Source organism: Telopea speciosissima, chromosome 10, assembly GCF_018873765.1.
Source record: "Telopea speciosissima isolate NSW1024214 ecotype Mountain lineage chromosome 10, Tspe_v1, whole genome shotgun sequence".
Lineage (NCBI taxonomy): Eukaryota > Viridiplantae > Streptophyta > Magnoliopsida > Proteales > Proteaceae > Telopea > Telopea speciosissima.
In genome coordinates, this window is record NC_057925.1 from 61,605,637 (window position 1) to 61,618,653 (window position 13,017).

The following is a 13,017-nucleotide window of genomic DNA, read 5'->3' on the forward strand; positions in this document are numbered from 1 at the left end:
GGGGATAGGTATCAACACTCTGTCTTTTGGATTGATAGTTTGCTATTCCATCTGCTGCTAGTACCTTCTTACATCGATGCCTTAAGCAGTTACAGATGAGCTCATCTCACTTAGAATGCGACAGTATGTATTGTAATCAGTTGTGTTTCTGAAGCCAGGAATGAAATCTGAGAAGAACCTCAAGACTGCTGCTAGATGTTGCAAGTCATTGGAAGCAAATGCTGCTTGGAGAAATAATGAAGGCCGGATGGTAATCACCTGTAAATCCACGAATGCTTATGTCACAAGTTATTTCAAAATCATAGATGGCATGGTCTCACAACCATGTATTGAAGGAAGCGGAATGACAAAGTGCGTGCACAGAAATAAGAAGAAAACAGTGATGACACCCATGGAAGATGAATTGAAACAGAGAACAAGACAATGATTTATGTTTTCTCCAGTTTGTACATCACACTCTTAGATCTGTTTCATCAGGGATTGTCATGGATGAGGAAACTGTCTCAGGTTTGCATACAGTTATTCTGAGACTGAGGTCAATGGGGGCGGGGGGGATACTGGGAGCTTGCTGAGTGCCTTGAGGCTATATTTGGAAGCCAAGCAAAGAAAAGAAAAAAAATCAATTTATTCTGAAAAAAGAAGCTTTTCTATTCTTTTCTTGGTTCCAAACATAGCCTAAATGTATATTGGGGGCACTTGCTTAGTTGCTAGTTGGGGCTTCTCCCCAACTAAGGTGAACCATATGGTAAATGGATCAGAGCGCCCATAATCAAACCAATGCCACCTTAACCTGTATGCCTTTCTTTCTCTTAGCATATATAAAAATTCTAATTTTTTTGACGCATTAATTCTCAAAACCAGATCCTATACAAACCACATAGATGCCTAAAATGTATCCTAGTGAATGGGTCAATAACTCTCTCTCTCTCTCTCTCGTACAAACACACACACATTGTGGATTGGGAGTCTGGAAGCTCCAAAAATGCGAGCTGAATAGTAAAAAGAAAGACCTGATATAAACAGGCATTATGATGAAAGGATTAATTTGGATTGTTCAATCTGTGGAGCCAAATCAGAACAAAGAAGAATAATTACAAAATATATACCAGCTTCTTTGTCCAGAATAACAAGATTCCCACTTTATGAGCTTTGATAAAGTTAGAACTAATAAAGGAAGTAATCAGCTACACACCCCCCCCCCCCCAAAAAAAAAGAAAAAAAAGAAGAAGAAGATAAAAAGAAAGATCAATCAATTTATCTTTTAATTACCTTTTGAATTCTGTCCTGTTGATGCAATCCAGGGTTCCAAGACCCGGCTCGGATCGCTTATGGGCCCACTGAATCAATTAGATTACCCAAATGAAAGATATATGGGCAATGTTGTAATTTTCTATACACTTGGGACACTCAAGAATGAAGTGAAGAGGTTCAGGGATGTAACAATAATTAAGAATTTAAGATTGTAAAGAAAATACAAATCTGGTATTAAAATCCAGACGGGGGATAACTTAAAAGGAAGTTCAAAGAACAGGGGTTTTGTGTAATCGAGAGTTCTGTTCTTACAAGAAAACAAGAAGACTTAATATCTTCTTCTACCTCTTGATTTCAAGAGGCTCACCACTTATGGTAGAGCTCGAGAACAGAATTTCAATAGCAGCCCTCTAATTTCTAATCAGAATGGTCTGTAAATCAATCAATGGGATCGCCTGGACCTAATGGGTTGATTCAAACATGGAATAGCATTTATAGATAGGAATGGAGAGGCTTCGACTGGGACCAGTTCAACACAATCACAAGACATGGCAGGTTGAAAAGATGCAACAGTAGAGAGATTTGTAAAGACCAGGAATCATGGGTTTGAATCTTTTTTGGGAGGGGAATGATCTCCCACAGTTTCAGGTCTTTTGGGCTTAGGATCAAAGAGTCATATCAACTCGTTCCAACCCACGGTAATGCAAATAGCAGAAAAGAGCATCATTGAACCAGAAAAAAAAAAAATAAAGAGTAGGAAGAACTAAGGCAGAAACATGGTGCAACAGAATATTAAAGAAGGGAATCGGACCTGGGAAAGAGACGAGAGGAGGAAAAGATGACAGATAGAATTCAGAGGAGAGAGAGGAAAGGGAGAGAGCGCACTCACAATAGGTAAGCCGCATATAAACCCATCCTTCAAATTCAATTCAATTAAAATCTGTGTTTTGAATTGAGTTACAAGTTACAACCATATTTATAAAACAAAATTAAAAGTTCCCTTATTGTACTCTAAGACTAAAATAGAAAGAAAATCTAACTCTGCCTCATAAGGGAATTAAACTCTACCACTACCTAGCCTATTAAAACTATAACAGAGGATTACAAGATAAATATAAATAATTAAATTAAAATATCCTACTGGACCCAAAAAGCAATTGGACGCAGTTCATCTCCATCTGGGTTTCCCAACAGGTTTGGTCCGGTCCAAGAAATTGCTCCTGCATCACCTGTTACTTTAAGCCTCTTATTTGAATTCTTAGTTTCTCTTATCAGCAGTTCTATATTAAAAAATATCTATTTTCTTTTTTCATTTCTGTTCCCTATTTATTCAAGTAGATCCCAGCAAGCTGTCCCAAACTTCCCAAATTAGGGTTTAGTACTTTAGTTTGCTCCCAGTACTATGATTCAACCCCAAACCCATGGTATCTAACTTTCCAGCACCCCTGGTAGTGTGAGGTCCGGAACCATATTGAATACAGCACAATCCAGCTAGGTAGGTGATGCAGAATGATCACCAAATAGGGCTTCTTTCTTTAGAAATAGGCCTAGGGTTGGGTTATATCCATGTTGGGCCTTTGTTCCCAAGGGTTTTTTATGTAATAGGCCACTTTAATGAGCCTAAACTAGGGGTACTTAGGTTGCATACGGGATTAGCCCAATACTTAGTTATTTTTATGTTTTTAGATTGAACCGGTTTAGATTTGGTTGCATCCAATTGGTTCAATGGGTCTAATTTAAGTGAAATGTTCCTATTGGCTAATAGGTTCTTATATCCTATTGGTTAGTATGGAATCTTCACTTAAGTTAATTGTTCTAAGTTAGATTCTTTTACTTTAAGTTAGTAGGGGTAGTTAAGTCATTACACTGTTTTAAGTAATTAATTAGACTTACACCTCTTCCTTCCATGTTTTTGTGAAGGAGAGGTATTTAATTTGTAGTAGGAATTGACCTATGGCCTTATTATAAATATAAGAGATCGTGGGAGGCTCCCCCACAGTTGAAATTTGAATTAAAAGACTGTTTTCTATTGCTGGCCGACTGCTGCTGTTGTTCTGCTCCTTTGAGTGTTTGCATCCTTGTGGGTACATCAAGGTGGAAGGGTGGGTGGAATCCTGCGACTCCTTACGCCGTGACGGCTGGGAGGGTCTCTCTTCGAAGGTGATTTCATCCTTCATCCCTTAACTTGCTGCCGGTGGAATCCTATAGTAAGTTGAGATTTAAATTTCTGTTTTTAGTTTCCTTCCCTCCCCCATTCGATCCCTCTTGTTTTTCTATTTGAATTTCCAAAACCCTAGATCATCTAGGCATTATCCAGCCATCATCCTACCTCTGTTTTACACCAAAATCAGAGCACAGCCTTCCCATACCATCTCCCCCACTCGACCAGACTTGCTGCCCATTCTGTCCAGCCAAACCCTAAAATCCCTCTTATCCTTTAAACCCTAAAAAGCCCTAATTTTCTGCTGGGACATATTCAGCCATCAGAAAACCTCCCTGCTGCAGCCGAACCTTCCCCCTAGTCCCTCTAACACTCGACCTTAAGCCCTGCCCCTGAATCCTACTGTAAACCCTAGTTTTGGCTATTTTCCTAATTTTAAAAACCCGAAACCCTAACCCTAAATCTGCAGAATTTTGAAACCTAACCAAATCCAGATATTTTTATACCATAATGACCCTCTAAACCTGTAGATTAAAACCCTATAAACCCCATTCCCAAATTCCCATCCTAAACCCTAATTTTGCCGTAAAACAGCCCCTAATCAGCCCTAAACAGCAGGCTTAACCAGAGCTTGATTCTACCTGGCTCCTACTAGGATTATTTCCTATTCTAGGACTACATTAGTAGGTATCCATCGAATTGGGTAAAATGTCTGTTTTAGTTGTTTGGAAAGCCATTTCCAAGTCTAACTGTTAATTGCAAGCATGTAGCAACTACTATAATCTGAAATATTTTGTCGGGTGCAGGTAGCCAGGTACAATTCATTTGAGGACAATAGGAAATTGGTGGATGCTTTGGAACAACTTTTTTGCTTCTGAAGAAGTGATGGAGATGATTGTCATATCATTTCAATGTTGATTTAATTGGTGGGGAAAAGATGTAGCGGATCTTGTTGCAATTCTGGCTTCAGGGGACCTGCACATGCCTTTTGCTAGCTAAGGCATGAAATTGATCAACTGTAAGCCATCAGATCCAGCCTGTCTTATCCTTCATATTGATGGATCAGTAAAAAACAGTGTGTTTACAGACTGCTGGACCGGACAGTTGGACTGTTCAGACCATCGACCTTTTCAGAGGGACCCATCCATTCCAATGTGGTACCAGAGGGGAGTTGGGAACTGTTGAACAATCAAAAACTGCCTTGTCCAAAAGGTCAGATCATCCACAATGTTTGAACTGGTTCATCAAACCATCAGACTGGTATATACTTTATTAAAAAAGTTGAAAGTAAACTACGCTAGAGAGGAGACTCAAACCCTCAACACCACATTTAGAGCAAGCCGATATGCACTATAACAAGGCTCATTTCATTATTCATAGTATCAAATGTATTATTTGTAACAAAAATAAATATGTTAAACTTCTTGAGATTAGACTGTTCAGACCATCAGGCCAGACAGTTAGATTGCCAAACTGCCAACTTTTTGCCTCAATGATCTGACACCCAGTCGATTTTTACAAACATGGATAAACAACGGCATCTGAGGCTTTGGATGGACAGAGATGGGATTTGTTTCCTAGTACAAGATGCAATTGCAAAGAATCAAGGAATCATGTTTATTCAGACTCAATGAATACTGTGAATTGCCACAATGGAAGGATCCTGTGGTCTAGGAAAGCATATGGATTTACAATGGACATCCAAATAGATCACTGCAATTGAGGATATCTTTTCTCTGTATCCATGCAGAGAAACAAGGCTGCAGGTTCTTGTCATGGCACTTTAACAGAAGCCAATCATTTTGCCCACGACATCCCAAGGAATCTCTTGTATGTTATAGAGGAGGATGCTTGGGTAGTAGTCATTATAAAGGAGGATTGTTGTCATAGTTCTTGTGATATATAAGACGATATACTTTCTGAAAGGATTTTTTCTATTAAGAATTACCTGGTTTTTTCGTGCATAACGTAGGGCTTCAAGATAATATCCATCTTGCAATAGAAGCAACACATAGTCATGATGCAACGAGAGCTGTCTCAGCATATCCATACCGAACTTCCTTGTCTGGATATTATGGCGACCTGACTCTAATAGTTGTAATGCAACTTCTTTTGAGGGCTCAAGGATCTGCATGAAGAAAAAATAAAATACGGTTCCTTCAGCACATGTACACATGCTTAGAAATAGAAGGTAACTCTTCCTTCTACAAGGACTCAATACAAGCTCAAACTCAAAGGTTGAACAATAAGTAGCAGAAGCAATGGTAGTAGTACTAATAATGTTAATACTACTATTGCTAATAGTTATAATAACAATACCAATAATAACGCCAACAACAATAATATATAATAGCAAGAAACAATAATACTAACAACATAGGCAACAAACAATGAAAATAACGATAACTGTAAATACTGAATAAACACATCATATGTATGTACATGATTTTAAATAACGTAGTTTCCTCATAAAATACCACTTGCAAATTGAAATGGAAAATGGAAATAACACCATGCTTACGAATTTATAATAATGAACTATGCCAACAGGAAAGATTGTGGCAGCTAAGTTAACAAATGGACCTTGTTTATGATGAACAACCCAAGTTCCACATAGTGCTCACTGCGGGCTAGCAATTGTACGGTCAAGACATTCAGATTTGGATGAACTTTGAGTTTTTCCAAGGCAGCACTGCAATTAGAGAAGAAGGTTAAGGTTTCATGGGATGAAAGAAAATATGGCTACATGCAGCCTCAAAAAATGTAATTTGAAATTTTTACCATTAGAACTGGTCATTGTAGCATGCAAATTTAACCATCATGTACCTTAAATGTTTCCCTAGCACTCTTCTGAAGTAGATTACATAAAAGTCGGGCATCAATCAAGGAAATACTAGATAGCATACCTGCGGAAGTACTCAACAATAATAGCAACCAAGTAACAAGGATCTCCTGCTATCTCTTCCTCTACAGGAGCAAAGACAAAACTGTACATCTCATCAGGTGAAATTGCTGGAGAAGCAACTTGTGACTCCTGCTGCCCAGAAACATCAGAGTTCAATGGATTGCCTCTGGGACCAAGCACTTGAGGCTTTCCTGAACTGCTGCCCACACCAGAAGAAGTTTCAGCCCCCATACCTTCTTTAGTTTCCACACACTGAAGATTGTTGGATTGGGTCTTTTCAAGAGGCTTTCCTGAACTGCTCTTCATTATTTCTGAACCAACATTCTCCTCAGAGTCTGAAACCAGTGAAGTTGATGTTCTATCTACAGTCAAACCTGTGGTAAGATCCCGAGATCCATTTTCCACATCTCCAGTCCTGGATTGTTGAGGTTCCCCATCCACTCCACTTGCAGTTGCGGATTCATGCATCGATTTTCCATTTCTTGCAATTCTAGTCAGAGAGCCATCTCCGGTTCTAGAGTTATATGCATGCTGTATTCCAGAAGTGGAAGTAGTCTCACCACCCACTGTCTTCCCAAGGAGTGAACTTCCTGTTTTAATTGAATGAGAGTAAGAGGTGACTAGCACATCAATTGCTCTAGCAACCATGGGTACCGGTCTCCGTTCTAGAATTATAGTGCAAGTAATCGCCAAGGATAATTGCTTAGCCTGCAATGTAAATCAAATGGCTTATAGCATCAGTCTAGGTGCTATAACTAACATTTTGTGCACCAGATAGATTAAGTAAATTTAAAAAGCAGTGCTAATGCGGTTCATAATATAAGAACATCACCTTACTGGCTTCCAGTCTACGGCGCTGCAAGAATTCTAGAACAGAGGGCACTTCTGAGTTACTGGCAGCAATAGCCTACAAGGAAAAAATGTATACAATTCTACTTCATAAATTCATGGAGTACACCTTAGTAACTAAAAAAAATAACTAGCAAGTAGGAACAATGCTTACCTCTAAGTCCAAATGAATCCTCCACAAAGTACCATGAGCAGCATCACATATAAGGTCAGGAATGAGAAAAGTCCACTCATCTCCATAGATGATACCTTCATGATCACTCATTTCACTTACCTCTACATGGACTGTATCCCTACTATTTAATCGAGAGGAGGAAGTATTAGCCCTTGGAAAACCCCTCAGTAGGAGAGGAAGTGGAGCAGATATTGGTGCCCAGGAATCTGCAAATATGTCATACAAAATAACAACTTTGGCATCCACTTGATGGACAGATAGTACATTATCAACCACACTGACTGCAATCTTGCTCGAATAAATTGGCAAAGAACCCTGAAATGCGAACAAACATGTCCTCAAATGAAAAAAAATACATCCCGGTAGGAGATAATGAGAAGGAATACAGTATTCTCTGAGAAGTCAATGAAGAAACAAATAAGCTTCACTAGAAATACAAACAAAAGATTAATTTCTACTACTTAGTACTCAAACAGTAAAGCAACAGATAGCAAGGAACAATGATAAAACAAGTTCTTCAACAGAACATAAGCGAGGAATGAATCTTAGTTCCTTATGAAAAGAGCAACAACATTAATAGCAAACAGCAAACAAAGTGAATCTTCTGAGTGAGGTGTTTTGTTATTAAGCTTAGTGCCAATGATTTATGTATGCGAGTATTTATATGGGAAAGCATGTTGTTGTTGTTGTTGTCAATTTCTGTTGCTGTTGTTGTTTTTTATAAGTAGTCGTAAGACATCATAAATCAGACAGACTGAAGTAGTGAGTAAGCAGAAACACCAATCCAACTGTTATAGAGTCAACAATACCATTGACAATCATAATTTAGATTTCTAAGAATATCCAAAGTTCAGCAGAATTGAATGACATATTTATCACCAAACTGACAAAAAGAGCTAAATAGAAGTTTGCTTTGAAAACTTTCCAACAAGTCCAAGATTGCTTAAATCTGATTTATATTGAAGGAATTATGTACCAGTCAAACTTAATTTGGTGTGCGCGAATGCTGTCAAAATCCCTCTGAATGAAAATATTTTTTTTGGACATCAAAACAAATGAATATCTTACCGCACTTTTGGTTTTAAGCAATGCTTTACCATATTAAGATTTATGGAGTTTTTTAGATTTGAGAAAAACCCCAGCATTAGAAAGTTGAAAAATGCACCTATTGTCGAAAATCCAGTTTTTGTTCTTGAACTGGGGGGTTGAATTTTTATCCTTTTGGAATTTTATTTTTTAACTATTTTTATTGGATTCAAATAGGGGGGTATTTGCTTATTTATGAATAATATCTTAAGTAAACACAAATATTTACTTAAATAATATTAGGCATAAATAAGTGTCTATCCTAGTTTCTGGCATAAGTGTCTGTATACCAAGGTTTGCATATATAGGTGTCTGTATACCAAGATTTTCCACTGAGATGACCAAAACCATGAGATCTCGCCAGATTTTGGAACTAATATGCTTGATTTAGGGTCGAACTCGACCTGAGATCTCGCCAAGGATCTCGTCTCGATCTCTCAAAATAGCGAGATATTCGTTGAGATCTCGCGAGTTCTTGTTCTATGCTTGGTATACAAGTTCATGTATAATTGTAAATTAACTAGATGGTGAGTGTTTGAAATGCATGCTACGTTATGACTATGAATTTCCACAAGAATGAATGTTATGAGATTATGTTTTATTTATAATTTCCTAATGAGAATGAATGCATTTGAATGATGAACTCATGAAAGTTTTAATGTTTAAAATGTTAGACAAATACCTGTGACTACTGTCCCCTTTCCAGTAGGGGGTAAAGTACTGGATGAGGTCTATATCTCTTTAGCTGGAGCCTGTTCATAGATGATCCAGTGAGATTTTAATCTAGAGCCTGTTCATTCAGGTGATCTAGCGAGAGTTAAAACTAGAGTTTGTTTGGACGAGTGATCTAACATGATTTAATTGGAGCTTGTTCACAGGTGATCCAACAAGGTTTGAACTAGAGTCTGTTCACGCAGGTGATCTAGAGAGGTATAATCTGGAGCTTGTTCAGAGGTGATCTAGCGAGTTTTGAACTAGAGCCTGTTCGCATAGGTGATCTAGAAAGGTTTAATCTAGAGCTCATTCCGACAAGTGATCTAGCGAGATGACCTCAACAAGTGTGTGCACACTCGGTAGTTCACAATGGCCATGACCTTACCTAGTTAAATGAATAAATAATGTTATGTTGATTTATTTAATACTTATTCTTTTATTATCCTAATTTATGCATGAATGAAATGTACTTAGCACCCCACTGGGCCCATGCTCACCCAAATTAAGCTGACTTTTTACAAATGACGAGGTGTACACGGCAGATGATGTTGGAGGGGAAGACTTATCGTGATGTGTGTTCCTTATGTGATCTTTTGTTGTATATAGCTCTGGTTCAAGAATCTTTTTGTATAGTTATGTGGTTATGTAATGGGGACAATCTAGCAGTTTTCTTCTAATCAATATTTTGTAAGGATAACTGTAAGTGATTAGTAACACTCGTTTTGGTAAGGTAATGGACTGTAGTTATATTATTTCACTCTAGCCACCTGTGTATTTAGCAAATGGAAAAGAATAAATTAATGCAACGCTTCCGTAGTGTTTTATGTTAATGCTTCTGCATGTGTTTAAGTGTATGATCTGGGACATTATTTGTTTGTTTAAATTTATACGGAACTTTTGTGACCCCGTGTAGTCAACTATTTAAGGTCGGGACCTATCTTTCATGATCGGGTCCGGGTCGTTACAAAGTGCGAGGAGTTTGTGTTGTGTGTTGTTGTGCTCTCTATCCTGTGCCCCTTGGTGTCATGTGGTGGCGACGCCACGTGAAGAGCCATGTGTGTGTGTGCGTGTGTGTGCGCGTGTGTCGGCCGACATGTGCGGGGCTTCTCAAGACCTATCTGGACTACAAGAATTCAAACAATCACCCATCTGTCAACAACTCCTCAAGGGGGGAAGGAAAATGCTCCCGATCAATTGAGCATGGGGAGTGGTGTTGTTTTTTTTTTTTAAAGGTTGGGGGGGGGGGTTGTTTTGATATACATTGTTGTGGTCCTTACCTAACAGTTCGAGCTTTTGGGGTAAGCGTTTGTAACAATCTATACGTCTTTACATGACTAAGTAAAATTTCACTCAGGTAACCTATAAGTGAAGGGGAAATTTGGAAGAGAGCAGCTAATGGAGGCACGTCTTTCTGCTGTTGATACATCGAGGAAAAAAAAGAAAGAAGAGCACAAAACATGATTTACCTGTTGTACAATGGCATCCCGGTAAAACCTATACAAGTGCAGTAGCATTGCAGTCCTATCACCTTGCAAACAGTATATCCTACCATACCTGTAAATAATGATACATATTTAGAAAAATATAAATGAAATTCCGTGCTACAAAAACAAATCCTGTTCTGGTGAAATGTAATTTTCTTAGCAAGAAAGAAGCAACAGAAAAAACTAACATTGTAACAATATGAACATCTTCCGCAAGTAGGACAGGTTTCTCGTTTGCCTCTGCTTTTGCCATTGCCATCTCAAACCTTGGCAAGCGAATAATTCCCCCAGATGAAAACTGAAAACAAAGAGTGACAAGAGAGTTAAAATAGTACAAGAATATGAGTGGGAATGATCTTGTATATTATCTAAGAACATGAGTGTGACTCATTGTCTATATCTAAGGCTAAGATACGAAGAAATGCACCAGAACTTTGTTAGAGAAACAGAAAAGTAATGAATATCAACAGCTGCTAAAGAGTAATTAGATATAAATATTGGACAAAACTTGAAGTTACCAAATAGATCCAGTTGATAGAAATATGAAGTAAATGTCTATTCAAGTCATTGACCAATATAGAGGCAGCATACCGATGTGTTAGTCTGTTAGACTGTTAGGGAAGTATTGTAACATTGTGTGATTTTTAAACTGTGTTTGCAGGAAAAAAAGAGATCAGTACAAGTAATAGAGTACGTGCATCAGCAAAATTACTTTTTTGCATAGGATGCTGTAAATTAAAGGTAGAAATGGTCCTGTTCAAGATACAGTATCAGAGACTGGATTGGTTGCCTCCAGGCCCAATATGGATCAGACTATCCGGCCTGATATCAGCCTATCTTTGAGGAAGACCAGCTAGATTGGATACCACCAATCCCAATACATACAGGCCGATCCGATTCTGAATTTTGAAACCTTGGTTTTCTGAGCTTTTTGGTGCTATGAATGATCACAAGTTAAAAGCCAACCATGGCCCAAAACTAAAGCAGTATATTAGCATTTGGACAGAAATTTTAGGAGCTGGCTGACATGAATTCAACTGCCATGTTTTACATTAACCATTATAAATTAATGCAGTATTTGTTGAGTACTAAAAAACATCAAACAATACGAAACCTAACCAACAGTGATCCCTAACTTTTAAACCCTTAATGTAATCGACATTGGTGGATCTACCTGATATCCAGTGAAAGACTTGCACTGCATTCCAGAGGCAAGAAGAACCAGCCGACTTTCGTGTGTGTAAATATACCAGCTCACAGTCAATCTTTTTGTCTCAACCAATCGGAGTGCCTTCAGCTCAGGTTCATATGCAAACAGATCCAAACCACTGTATTGAATTTCATATCAATGAAATGAAAATTTGAAACAAGGCATAAGTTAGTGAGGGCAAAGAACATCAGACTAAATCATCTATATTAAATATATTAAAATGAAATTAAATAGATTAATTAATAAATATTGAAATTAATAATGATGATAATATAATTAATTTTTAAAACTTTTATTATGTATTAGTCTTTACTTCATGTGTAACTGTAACATAGTAAGTCGAATTCTTTTTCAATTAGGAGAGATGGCTGAGTGGACGAAAGCGGCGGATTGCTAATCCGTTGTACTAGTTATTCGTACCGAGGGTTCCAATCCCTCTCTTTCTGTTTTCTTTAATGACTTGAGATTTTTTCTTTTGAATTAAAAAAATAAAATAAAGTAATTTTTTGCTATTCTCTCAATTCCAATAAAATGAAACTGGGTCTAGTATGAACTGGTGATCAGAAGATATATGGATAGAACTTATAGCGGGGTCTCGAAAAACAAGTAATTTCTGCTGGGCCTTTACCTTTTGTAGGTTCATTAGGGTTCTTATTGGTTGAAACTTCCAGTTATCTTGGTAGGAATCTGATATCCTTATTTCCATCTCAGCAAATGATTTTTTTTCCACAAGGGATTGTGATGTCTGTTTATGGTATGAATATATATATATATATATATAAATAACAGGGAAGTGAACAGCATCTGAAAGTTTTCCGTAAAGTGTGAGGCATGGGTTGAAGGAGAAAGAGAATACTCAAGATGCTCTGATGGCTCACACTTGAAGAAAAAGCTGAAACATCCAGGTCTATTTAACTTTAAACAGTACGCTCTTAATGATAACTATATCATGTCTCCCGTAAAGTATTCTCACAATTAACACTCAATGTTCTTACACTCAATGTTCTTTAACTGTTCTACTTTAATAAATCTATCTGGTAAAGCATTATCTTTGCACATTAATTCAAAAGAATAAAATGAGAGAGGGTTCTCTGAGAGAGCGGCATACGGGTGTTGCTCTGACGGGCATTGCTTCTGGTTCAATCCATATCTCTTCTCCTGCTTTGTCTGCCTGCTGCTCTG

The 13,017-nt window shown here is 37.8% G+C and overlaps 1 protein-coding gene and 1 non-coding gene across 3 annotated transcripts in view; one reads left to right on the forward strand and one right to left on the reverse strand.

Moving 5' to 3' along the window:
* Positions 1-17: 17 nt before the first annotated feature.
* LOC122641842 overlaps positions 18-13,017 on the reverse strand; it is a 30,580-nt gene continuing 17,580 nt past the window's right edge. The window contains exons 4-12 of one of the 2 annotated variants that reach the window (XM_043835145.1): positions 11,800-11,953; positions 10,814-10,923; positions 10,608-10,695; positions 7,321-7,656; positions 7,150-7,224; positions 6,319-7,025; positions 5,996-6,113; positions 5,361-5,540; positions 18-258 (exon numbers count right to left, since the gene is read on the reverse strand). In XM_043835145.1, coding sequence (XP_043691080.1) covers positions 82-258; positions 5,361-5,540; positions 5,996-6,113; positions 6,319-7,025; positions 7,150-7,224; positions 7,321-7,656; positions 10,608-10,695; positions 10,814-10,923; positions 11,800-11,953 — 1,945 coding nt within the window. In that variant the 3' untranslated portion in view covers positions 18-81. The remainder of the gene's footprint in view (positions 259-5,360; positions 5,541-5,995; positions 6,114-6,318; positions 7,026-7,149; positions 7,225-7,320; positions 7,657-10,607; positions 10,696-10,813; positions 10,924-11,799; positions 11,954-13,017) is intronic. The other variant, XM_043835146.1, reaches the window with a different exon arrangement.
* TRNAS-GCU lies at positions 12,194-12,281 on the forward strand. Its single transcript has one exon. It is a non-coding gene; the product is annotated as a tRNA-Ser (tRNA).